Genomic DNA, 12423 nt, shown 5'->3' with positions numbered 1-12423 from the left:
GTCGTTATTAGAGAATTAATTATGATTAATAATAAACTGTGATATCGTCTGCACGTTATAACAACAAGGTAAATTTAACTCAAGTTTTTTGCAACAATTACATAAATCTCAGAATTTTAGTCTAGAAATCTGTAATTATTTGTACAGTCTGAGTACAATTGTAAACGATAAGATTGAATAATTTTTGATGGATTTCTTCGATAATAGTAAATCTCTATGAATTGGATTAGATTCGTATTGTATAATATTATTAGAGGCGATGCTTTACTTGCCAATCTTGCCATATCCCTGACTACTCCAGTTGTGTCATAACGTTGACGTTACGTTTTTTCTCGCGGCATGGGCCCCGGCGTCGCTCGGGACGGTCCTGAGGCGTGAGGGAACGCGTGGATACAACAATGCTGAATGTCTATAAATAATCGAATCTGCGACAACGGCCGCGTGGCGGCGCGGAAGTCGCGCGCGCGCGAGCGAGCGAGCGAGAGAGAGAGAGAGAGAGAGGGAGTGAGGAGAGAGGGGGGAGAGGTGGTGCGAGGTGGTGCGACGTGTGTGACTACGACGCGGCCGCGACGGCCGCGCGACGCGCGATGCATGGTAGTATCCCTTTGCGTATCGTGTGGGGTGTATCTCTTTGCTGCCGCAGTTTATTGCTCGATCGCTCCGTTGACTCCGTTCTCGTGCCTGCCGATGCGACCTTCGTCCCGCGTGCCAGCGATCGTCGCCGCGAGCGCGTCGTTCGGACGTTCGCCATCGTCGGTGTAACCGCGCGGCGGTGCGTCCGCACGCTATCGCGCTTACACGCATCTCGGTGTAACGTCGTTCAACGTCGTTCCCCCGCAATCGTTATCGGCGTGATCGATCGTGTGTGAGATTGTGCGGTGCGGAATATAGTTCCTCGTCGCTCGTCGCTCTTAAGAGAGGACGGAGAAACATTGGACACGACCTATGCTGACTTCGAGTGTCGTCGGATCTATCTTCCCCTCTTTCTCTCTCTCTTCCTCTCTCTTTCTCTCTCCCTCTCTCTCTCCCTCTCTCTTTCCACTTTTCTCATACGTGTGGTAGCACCTGCATCGCTTAGCGGAGGACTACGGGAACGGATCCGGAGCGGACACCGCACGAGAGGTAAATGCAGAGAAATTGTGTCCTCCATATTTCCGCGATTTCGCGAGGAGCGATGTCGTAACGAGCGAAGCAGCGACGGGTCGTTGCTAGCGGATAAGCGGAGTATGCGAGATTCTATAACGGATCGTCTTCCTTACGTTCTTGTCTCTTTCTGCGTGTTCCGATAATATGCGCGCGCTCCGTGCAACCCACGTCTTTTTGCGCCGCTGTGCATTCCGCGGGGCGCGGGTATCTTTCGCTCGATAGATACAGTTGACAGTATACATCGTACAAAGCCAGCAAAAGCAAAGACGCATCTCCCCACCTCTCTCTTCTTTCCTCCCATCTCTCTCTTTCTCTTCCTCTGTCTCTCTCTCTCTCCGCCCCTCCCTCCTTCCCCTCTCCCCCCCACCCTTCTCTCTTTCTCTCTCTCTCTCTCTCCGTGGTACGCTTTTATCGCTCGTGGCATCCAATATTAATGAATTTCATCGACGAAAACAGACTGCGGGGCGTTTCTGTTTTGCATGCTGCGATAATACGCTTCTTTCCAATCTTTTCCGTGGGAAGACGAGGCGTCAATGCCTCGCGAGTGCTGAAAGGTTTAACAACGATGCAACGTGCGATGCATTCACGTTTCAACCGATCGATCGATTTCCGAGCTTGAATTCGTTCAACACGAAATTCGTATACAGCGTGAAAATGATATAGAGAAAATCGTGGTTGTCATTAAATAACGTGTGTCAGAAATACACGTGTTGGAAGCGTAAACACGACGTACACCTGCGACGATCTGATCGCGAGAGAGAGTCGATTAGAGAGAGAGAGAGAGAGAGAGAGAGAGAGAGAGAGAGAGAGAGAGAGAGAGAGGGAGAGAGAGCGAGGCTGCCCTCTCGGGTAGCTGGAAAACATTCCGCACGCAGGAAACACCTGTTGTATGCGACGCCCACATTCGAAGTCGATCGCTCGCTTATGCGTCGTTGGTAGTAGGTGCGTGGCAGTCGATTATTTATTAAACAAGTCAAACCTTAGATTGATTGATTTTATGAATTGGATGTAAACAATAGAGAAAACTGATCAAGTTATAATCTAATTGTGTACTTTGGTTTAAATTAAGGTGGTCCTTCAATAAAGTGCCGAAAATTTGGACTCACCAGGGCTCACTTAAAATTACAAATATCTGCATAAATTGGTTCAAATATTTAAACTACGTATCTTAATGAAATAGTATGAAAAAGTATGAAATGTAGTAAATCAAGAAGTTTCACCGAACAAAACAAGGTGACGTTATGTTTACTTTTCGAGGTTAAATTTGTATGTTAGTTTATGTATGTAAATATATCTTCCCAGAATGAGCGTTGACCCCTTACTGTTTTGTGATCATTTGTCATAATTTTTTAAACTATTATAGTGTCATTTGAAATATTATTACGTGGTTTTTAAAAAAAAGTCTATGATAACGTTTGTGTGCAGTTAGTCATAGAAACTCCGATACTTATCTGTCACCGAGTTATAAGTAAAAAGTTACATTTTTAGCATTTTTTTTCTCTCATGTCATCGTTAACTTATTCTAAAAGTTTGCACACATCAAGTTCAGTACTTAAATCTCATTGTATAAAAAAATTAGACATTTGCATGATAACTCGATTTACTAAAGAACCATCTTAAGTTTGTGAAAAGTGAAGTTTATCTTGTGTTTATCTTCTGACAGGTTTAAAATAAACCTCTTCAATTCTTTGCGATTCAAATTAACTTCAATAAATGCATCTGACAGTTGTTAATATTAATAGACTCTAATTGTGCTTTAATGCTTGTAGATATTAATGTTTGACAGTGGAAATGGCAATAATTTATTTCTTTTTTATGTGTGGAAGATTGTATAAAGTATAGTTATATAATTTATCAGCCATTACGTTATTATTTATTTGTTATTCTCTGTTTCGAATATCTGGAGGAAGATTGTTACATCTGTGTGTAACTCGATATATGCAAATCGGAAAAGAGATCGATCGAATGATAAAATACAATTGATAGTACATTTTTCCCAGATATATTTTTAAATTTATTTTTTTCGATTATCTTTACACGTACGTGCGTGCACGCAACAAATACTATTTTATAAAGGTGTAAACATTTAATTGATTTATTCAAAGTTTTACTTATAAGAAGTTAACGATTTTGAAGTTTTAGATTTTGTGCTGTTCCTTCGAAACTATCCCCCCCCCCTCCCCCGACCGAATACTTTATTCTTGATAATAAGGGCTTGATAGGGATCGGGGGTAGTTTTCAAAAAAATGACGGGGATACAAAATCTGAAACTTCATATTTTGGCGGCACAAATTATTTCTATTGTGGAAGTAGCGACTGATTCTACTCGTGGCGAAGGATACTTTACTCTTGAACTCAATAATGTGTTCAATTAGGAGTTGATCTCGGGATTGATTCTTAAGAAATGGATCAATATATTAACTGTTTTTGATAGTACAAATTAGCACAAATTCAGTTCTTTGCATTTCTTTCTTCGTTTTCTTTTTTTTTTTTTATATATAGTCCCGTTGACTTCATATTAAGTTAGCAAAACCACAAGTTTCTTCTAAATGGTATGCAATGTAAAGTTATAGTTTGTAACACAAATTAGCACAAAATAAGCACTAAATAATTCAAAAGATTCTTTTTCGGTTCTGCTTTGTTTTGTCTTGCTAGTTTGACAGAAGTCGACTAAGCATTTTTACGTAAAAATAAAAATAAGAGGAACAACTTCCAATATTCTTGATCTTGACAAACGTTCTAGATCTTGATGCTGAACAATATTCAAGAGATTTTTGCCATCGGTCGGAAATGTTAATGCCGGTATTACTTTCAAGCCTTATAACTCGTAAAGTATTTAAAGAAAAAATATTTTATTATTGTGCTTTGAAAAGCTCTCGAGGTAAACTACGAGAATTTGTAATGAAAATAAAAGGTTTCATTTAAAAAATTCAAAGTAACCTTGACCTAACCTTAACATCATCCAGGATCAAATCAATAATACCTTCTTATGTCTCCCTTCGAATTATACAACTTTTGTTTGAAACATTTTTTTTCTATCATGGTTTTTAAGAAATATTAATGCATTATTTGAAATGAGACACCCTGTATATGTGTTTGTTCGCTCCAACATGTTCCTACCATAACTTCTACTCACTCCAATGTGTTCGTTGGAATGACTAGAAGCTTCGGATCTATAGAACCATGTTAGAGCTTGTTGTAGCATGCGATGCGAACAAACCTTACATATTTTTTATTCGCGCTAATGTATATAATTTCTACGTCTAAAAACATATCCAGCAGTAATGCTGGAAAAAAAAAACAAAACATCATGATGGCGTGGCGACTTACGCTGGTTACCGTCGAATATAAAGAGAATCAGCATTTTTATACTGGATGAATAGAAGAGCGGCTATATCCGTGACGTGGCTATCGAACGATTCGGCTCAATCTGTCTATTCCAGACGTCACATCGCATAGAGAATGCTGTCGTTCAGTACAGCGGTCAACGAACGAAAACGACACGGCATGAGCATCGAGAAAGATTTACGCACGAGTTGCATCGTGCGACATGACGCGCGACGGGAACAATGACGATCATATTTGTCGAATCAAATGTTCACGCGTAGAATTGAAAATAAGAATATTTCTCTCGCCATCGCGTAAAGGTTCTCTCGCATGCGTCCACACGTGTCCGAAAATAAGTCGTTTGACGTTTGCGCTGGTCATGGATGATTATAATATCTCGATAACCTTATCCGGCCGAAAATTCATAGATAGTATTTTGTATCGTATCGAAATATTACAATAGGCAATGTATATCTAAGGTCATCATACGTAAAAAAAGTTTAGTCTACCAAAAGTCTAGTCACCATATATCTGTACATTTGAAAGTGTAAACGCGCTAACAATTATATATTCTTTATTATTTTGATATAAAACGGTTTTTTCAACATTGCGATAATTATAGACTAGGACAACATATTGCAAAATAATCATATTTTATATCTGATAAAAGAATTACTACTTATATTTTATTTTAATTAATAGATGGATTTTTATTTGTTATTATTCAAAACAGACAAGGTAATAGAATTAATTTCGTACGCAACTCGTGTAATATTATTAATTTCATAATACTATTAATTTCATATAACTAACAATATGTTTGTACACAACGCAAATTTATATTACTGGACCAATTAGTAGCATGTTGAGATGTGCAATTTAATTGGATTAATAAGTGGATCTGCGAATGCGTAATACTAAAATCTTCGATAAATTCGATATCTCTGTGGCACCCCATTATCAAAATTTTGTAATGTATGTATATTTGCAATCGATAAACACATGAAATCGAATTAAAATCTGCTCTAAATACATTCAAGACATCTTTAAAAAATACTTGTGAATTTAGAGATTTACGTTTAGGGTCAAAGTTAGTGCAGCAATTAATTGTTTTAATATACTTTACTCTCGTATGTTCGCTAACATCGTCACACTCTTGGTTGCATTTTTTAACTGAAATTATGAGCAATAAATTACGGATCGGGATATTGCAAGAGAAAATAATTCTAGAAATATTTTAAGACCAAAATTTCACAGCATTGCTTTAATATACATATTTTACTTTTATATATGCGCTAGCATATTTCTGATGAAGTTTTTTTATTTAAATAATAAATAATAAATTCGGGATCGAGATATTTCAAGAGTAAATAATTCTAGAAAATCTGAAACTCTCTGTACATTTTGGCGGTACAAATTCTTGAATGTGAAATAGCGACTGCTTCCGCTTATGACGAAAAAATACTTTATCTTGAACCTAATAGAGTTGAGTTCAATTAGTGATTTGCGAGAATTGGATTAATATATTAACTTATTTTTAGTATTATATTAGTATAAATTCAGTTCTTTATATTTTTTTGTTTTCTTTTTTCTCATGTTGTTTTGCTAACTTAAGGGAATCCTAAAGATTAATCACAGTATAAGTAGGATTTACAGACGATTTACGTGTCACTACTATCAATATCATGCACATAAATAAATTTTTGTATTACAATAATGTCTAAGTTCAATTCTAAGAACTCCACGTTGTTTATGCAAACTACTAGTGTGTGGACTACTATTTCGTAAACACATTATACAATTTGCTTTTGCAAATGTCATGATGTGACAGTTCTAGAGCGTCATATTGGTCTAAGAAATGATAAAGAAGATATCAATTTCGAAATTTTTTGTTTTTACTCTTTTTGACATAAACTCCATCTTACAGACACAATAATACGTATACTTTAATCTTAGAAAAGGATTTTCGACGAAAATCTGTAAAAGAGGGAAAAAGTAATTAATATAATATATTATAGGACCGTACATGTGATAACACAAACTATAGAATCGAAGCCTTACACGGTCTAGCTGGATCTTAATGCTTGTATGATTCTTATGTGAATTTATATACTACGTATGTAGTCCCACAGAAACGCGCGCCGAAAAAGTAATTGTTATACCAAAATTATATTAGTTTAGTCGGTAATACAGACGGTTTTAGGATCTTTATTAAGCTAGCAATGATATGTTTTTTTTTCCAAAACGGCACAAAATTTTTATTGATAGAAGTTAATACAAGAAAATACTAAATATTTACCTATTGACTTGGACCATAAATATTCCAACAGATTTGATTTTACTAATTTGGTCTTACTTAATAGAAGTAATACCGTATCATGAATGAGAGAGATGAGATGCTGAGAGCTTATATTTATATTCGCCACTCCCGTTTATACGTTTATTTAAAATGAACTCGCTCCGCGCTGCAGGTGAATGTGTGTGTGTGTGCGTGTGCGTGTGTGTGTGGGGTGCGTGTGTGAATACGTGTAACACGTGGATGCACACGTATATGCATATAGCTATGAACGGCAAATATAGACATAAAAGTGGCGATGTAATGTGCAAAACGGTAGCAAATTTTTCACGGAATTGTGAAAATAGTGGTGCATGCGAAGGCGAAAAAAGCGTAGGAATTGATATAGCCAATGACTGGAGAGCCCTCTCTTTTTTTTTTTTTTCAGCCTCATCAATTTTTCCCTTGCCTTTCTCTCGGTTCGTCGCATAGCTGATACACGCTTGCTGACCGGAGCTTAATTCGGTGAAAAAACAGTAAAAAATTTAAAGTACAAAAGAGAAACTGTAGCTTAACAATTAATTTTTTTTACGCATTTAAATACATTTTGATTAATCAATTGCACATAATATTCTCATTTTTTTATGTGTATCTTTCTCTTATCAGATTCCTTATTCATATACTTCATCGTACTTTGATTTTAAATAATATAGTATCTGCGAATAAAATAACGTTATATTTTATCATAATATTATGATAAAATAATAAACATTAATTATTTTATTATATATTACAGAATATATGTAACATTTTCTGTTATTACGATAACATTAAATTAATAAGTACAAAAAAATGTTTATTTATGTTATCAGTTAGGGTTCTTTTACACACTTCTCTGTTTTAATAATAATGATACAAAGTATTTCACATTGTACAGTTATGATCTATTAAGTGAATGCGACTTATTGTCGCGGTGATGATTGACTTAATCGCTTTAATCGCGACGCGAATTTCCGTGTGTGCCTTTATTGCTATATACTGGCACATAAGTCTGGGAGGCGTGGCAACGTCGAATTTAGATTCTTGGCAGCTACTCAACGAGAGAAATAGACTTTCAGTGAGTGGATAGATAAATAGTCGCTTTTTCAAGAGAAAGAGTGAGAGAGTATGTGAGAGACAGAGAGAGAGAGAGAGAGAGAGAGAGAGAGAGAAAATGTATATACAGGGTGATTCGAAATGACCGTTTATCGTTGGAACATTGTATTTCTGACTTACTTCCAAGACAATTTTTCTTTCACCAAAATTTTATCTGAAGCTTAGATTTTGCGCTCAATGGAGGAAATATTAGGAATAGAAATAAATATTAAGATTTTAATCTATCAGAAACCGCGTATTCCGACTGGTATCTGATAGGTTGAAATCTTAATATCTATTCCTGTTAAATCTTAATATTTATTCCTAATATTTGTTCTATTGTGCGCAGGCCCTTAGTGTTTAAATTATAAGGAAAAATAGCGAATTGCGGGACGCGTACAGAAGGTAAGCAGGAACGGCACAAGTCATCGTCCGCTGTGGGCGATTATGCTGAACGCTCGCTGTAATCAGTTGCTTATTATACACAATGACGCACTTGCACATACGCGAGAGAGAGAGAGAGAGAGAGAGAGAGAGAGAGAGAGAGAGAGAGAGACTCACACATACACTCATTCACTTTCTCATTCACTTACTTATTCATTACCTTCATTCGGAGACTTTTTGATGACAACAAGCTGAATAAGTAGTCAATAGGGTTACGTCAATACTAACGCTATCGAAGGTGAAAGCGTCACTTTCGATAGCGCTAGTTCTAACGTAACTCTATTGACTACTTATTCAAGTTGTTGAAAAAAGTCTTCGCTCCAAGTAACGTGTGCTGTAACACGCTTTTTTCTTCAATTGATTTAAAGTCACCAAACGATTAAAACCGGGGTAACGATTGAAAGTGATGATAGATTTGTTCGCAAATGCATAAGTAGGAAATTTTATCAGTTAAGTGCGTGAGTAAATCCGCGTGTGTAAATGAAAGTGTTGATGCAATTTATAAGAGAAGGAAAAAGTTTTCAGAGTTGATCGGTAGATTAATTAGTAACAAACCGATAGATTAGTTCGAAAATAAATTGCATGACTAAATCTGCGAATATGTATTATATTGATACCTAATTGATATATGCTGATACATTTTATGGAAAAAAAAATTTTGGTTTATTACTCCGTGTGATTTGTCATGTGGAAATGTGTCATCTCATTGCTATATCAGTCATGAAGAAATTATTTATCTGCCTTTTCGAAACTATAGCAGTACGAAAACATCGAATCAGGATAATATGGTAAAAGTGAGTTGAATGAGTAAGTGAGTGAATGAGAGAATGAATGAATGTATCTCTCTCTCTCTTTCTCTTTTTCTCGTGTATGCGTGTGCGTCATCGCGTATAATATAGCAGCTGATTGTAGCGAGCGTCCCGCATAATCGCCCACGGCGGACGATGACTTGCGCCGTCCCTGCTTACCTTCTGTATGTGCCCCATAATTCGTTATTTTTCCTTATAATTTAAAAACTAAGCTTCAGATAAAATTTTGGTGGAGGAAAAATCGTTTTAAAATTAAGCCAGGAATACGCGGTTTCAAGGACAAATGGTTGTTCTGAATCACTCTATGTAGACCCTTCCTGTATTGAATGTAGTGATCTATTGTGGACATACCGATGGAGACCGTTAGAGACTTGACTTTTGAACCCCTGCGAAGCTAACCCTCCATTATTTAAAAAATTAATTTTTTCAAAATTTTACATTATTTTTTTATAGTTTCAGAGTTTTTGATAGTTTTAGACAACAGTTCCGGCCAATTGAATGCATGAAAATGCGATATGAAGAACTAACTTCTCATTTTTTAAATAAATCATTTTTTTATTAGAGTTTTGGTTAAATTTTATACAATTCTTCTCGGGTTTTTGATACATTTTAGAAACAGTTTTGATTGAGGAAGTAAAAAATAGGATTGAATACCCAAAAACTGGTATCTGAAAAAATAAAATCGCAACTTGGAAAATATTAGTTTAATGCTATTTCCTCATTTAAGATTTTTTATAAAACTCTTCAAAGGCTATTCAGTACCTTGATTCTGTTATTCTTAACGACAATTCGATATCGTTCTGTCGTTGCACAGGTTTTCTTCCATGCATAATATAACTTATTTTATGAACTATTTTTACGATATGTATTAGATTTATTCGCGTCGCATGCTCCAACATACTTCAATAAACTCCTACGATAGTTCCTACTCACTTCGACGAGCGCGTTGGAGTGAGTAGGAGCGAGTAGGAGCTATGGTAGGAGCGTGTTGAAGCATGTTGAAGCATGGGACGGGAACAAATCTCTAATATTATATAAAACCAAGGTCTCGGACCGAAAAATTTCGGTCCGGATTACTTAATCTAAGGCTGAATTTTTGGTTTTAGTTCTTTTACTGTAACGGTTACCGGGTTCGTTTGGATTTCAGTCTTTTTCGATCCTTTTCGGTTTCGATTTTGCGGTAATTATATACCTGTACTGAAAGTTGGGTAGCCTCGGATCATAATGATAATTAGGCCGAGATTTTAATCCACAATATAATTTCGGTCCCTATATAAAACAGCGACAATGACTAACAGTATTTATCCGCGAATTTATATCGATAAAAACATGAATACGAGCCATAGAGTATATATCTTAAAAATCGCTTTCTTTTTTTTTTAAATGTTTTGTTAAACAGTCGAAGCAATCGTAGAAAAAAAACATAATTGTACAATATTATACTTAGTAAAGCAGATCTTACTGCTCTGTATTAATTATCAAAAGCTTTTACTTACGTACAATATTCGTTGATCTGTTATACGTCACAGATGAATTGATGATTCTTCTTTATTTTCTTTCTAGATCATCTCTTGGATGCGTGAAAAGAGCGATAGAGCGACAAACGCGAAGAAAATCTTGCTGATAAGACAAGAGTGATGTTTGTAAATAATTAATCTTTCGGAAAACGTGCATCTACGTCTTGTGGCGAAAAGATAATCGCGGTGTCTACATTTGCGAGTGTTGAATAAAAGAAATCTGGATGGTGCTCCGCAGTGAATACTACATATCTCAGTGAATATATACTACTTAAGAGTGTGGCATATGGCCCTGGACTATGGTACTACCACATACAATATGCACCACACGAATCAACTAGGTATGTATCAATGTGAACTTAGTAGTATCAAACCGGTTTCTCTTCAGGTTCTAGTTGGTTATTTAAAATTTAAATAATTTAAAATTATTTATGTAAATTTATTTTTAGAAAATACATGATAATTTTTTATTACAATATAAAGATAAACGGGCAAATAAGAGTCGAATTTTTTAAAAATGTTTTTTAAAAATTCAACTTTTATTTGCTCGTTTATCTTTATATTGTTATTGAATTTGTAAGAGTCCTGACTATTTTATAACATTTTTAATTTTTAATACTTAATAAGTAATTTTGTGTAAATTTTTTCTGCTTTAACTCTCTAAAAGCAAGTAAACTTATACCGTTCACTTTAAAATTAAATTCGGGATTAATTTGAAATCTGCGTAGATTAGTTGCGCCTAAGAATCGAAGATGGAAATAATACATGTAATATTGAACACTGAAATATAATTCTTTTAACTGCCAGGAAGGTTATAGGTCAATATATACACATTAAAAAGCATTTCGTATTTATGTTGGAAACAGTCCACTTAAGTCTTTGTTAAACTTTTGTGTTAAATTTCGTAACATATTTTTGTTAGTATAACATAACGTGGTTATGTTGTTTAAATAATTTGTGTTAAATTGATATTCAACATTTCTTAATGTCAAAGTACACGCACGCGCGCGTCAAGAGAGCCTAATTTCATCGATTTCTGAGATGGCATGGCTAAAGTAAACAATTACCCTAATTTGATATAGCCGAGCGACATTTTCTTCTGTTTGATTTATTTATTTCACAAAAAACCGTGGTCGATTGGTATATTTTTATTAATGACTCAATTACCTATCGATAGTATTTTTCGCATTGTATATATATGCATATGCTGAGACCCTACTTCTTCAACTCCGACTGCATGATCAAACTTATAATTACGGATTGCGTGTAAAAGGAGCTCGTTATTACAGTGCTTGCTCCATTTCTTAAAACTTGATCATAATTTTCACTAACGACACGATATAAGACTCAAGATAACCTCACTTTCGTTTCGTATACTCATTCATATATGCATACATGGAATCATGGTGCGGAATTAGAAAGGTGACCCATTGCGCATAATGGCGGAGGTCCCGTCACGTGATCTGAGATCTTGACCAATCAGAAATTGAATTCATTTGCAGTGTGAACGAATCATGTGAATTTCTGCAAATGAGTTCAAAACTTGATTGGTTGACAGATCTCCCTATTACTTTCAACTTATACTTCATTTTATTTTTTTACTTTCAACTTATACTTTATTTTATCTTTTTTTAATATTCGCTGAACAACAAGAATAAAATGATACATCATACGTATCATCATGCGTGAAATAGAACGCATTTTTCATCAGTTCAGCCGTTATTGAGAAAGACATAGACGTGAAACAAGGATAGTATCATGATGGAATTAT

At 35.4% G+C, this 12423-nt stretch overlaps 1 protein-coding gene across 5 annotated transcripts in view; it reads left to right on the top strand.

The window, feature by feature from the left end:
- The first annotated feature begins 615 nt into the window (after positions 1–615).
- Positions 616–12423, top strand: part of HDAC4 (histone deacetylase 4) — a 41605-nt gene continuing 29797 nt past the window's right edge. For all 5 annotated transcript variants that reach the window (XM_018507073.1, XM_018507075.1, XM_018507077.1 and 2 more), the window contains exons 1-2: positions 616–1122; positions 10699–10993. In XM_018507073.1, coding sequence (XP_018362575.1) covers positions 10939–10993 — 55 coding nt within the window. In that variant the 5' untranslated portion in view covers positions 616–1122; positions 10699–10938. The remainder of the gene's footprint in view (positions 1123–10698; positions 10994–12423) is intronic.

This window comes from Trachymyrmex cornetzi, unplaced genomic scaffold (assembly GCF_001594075.2).
Source record: "Trachymyrmex cornetzi isolate Tcor2-1 unplaced genomic scaffold, Tcor1.1 scaffold23, whole genome shotgun sequence".
NCBI lineage: Eukaryota > Metazoa > Arthropoda > Insecta > Hymenoptera > Formicidae > Trachymyrmex > Trachymyrmex cornetzi.
This window is presented reverse-complemented; position numbering and strand designations above follow the sequence as displayed.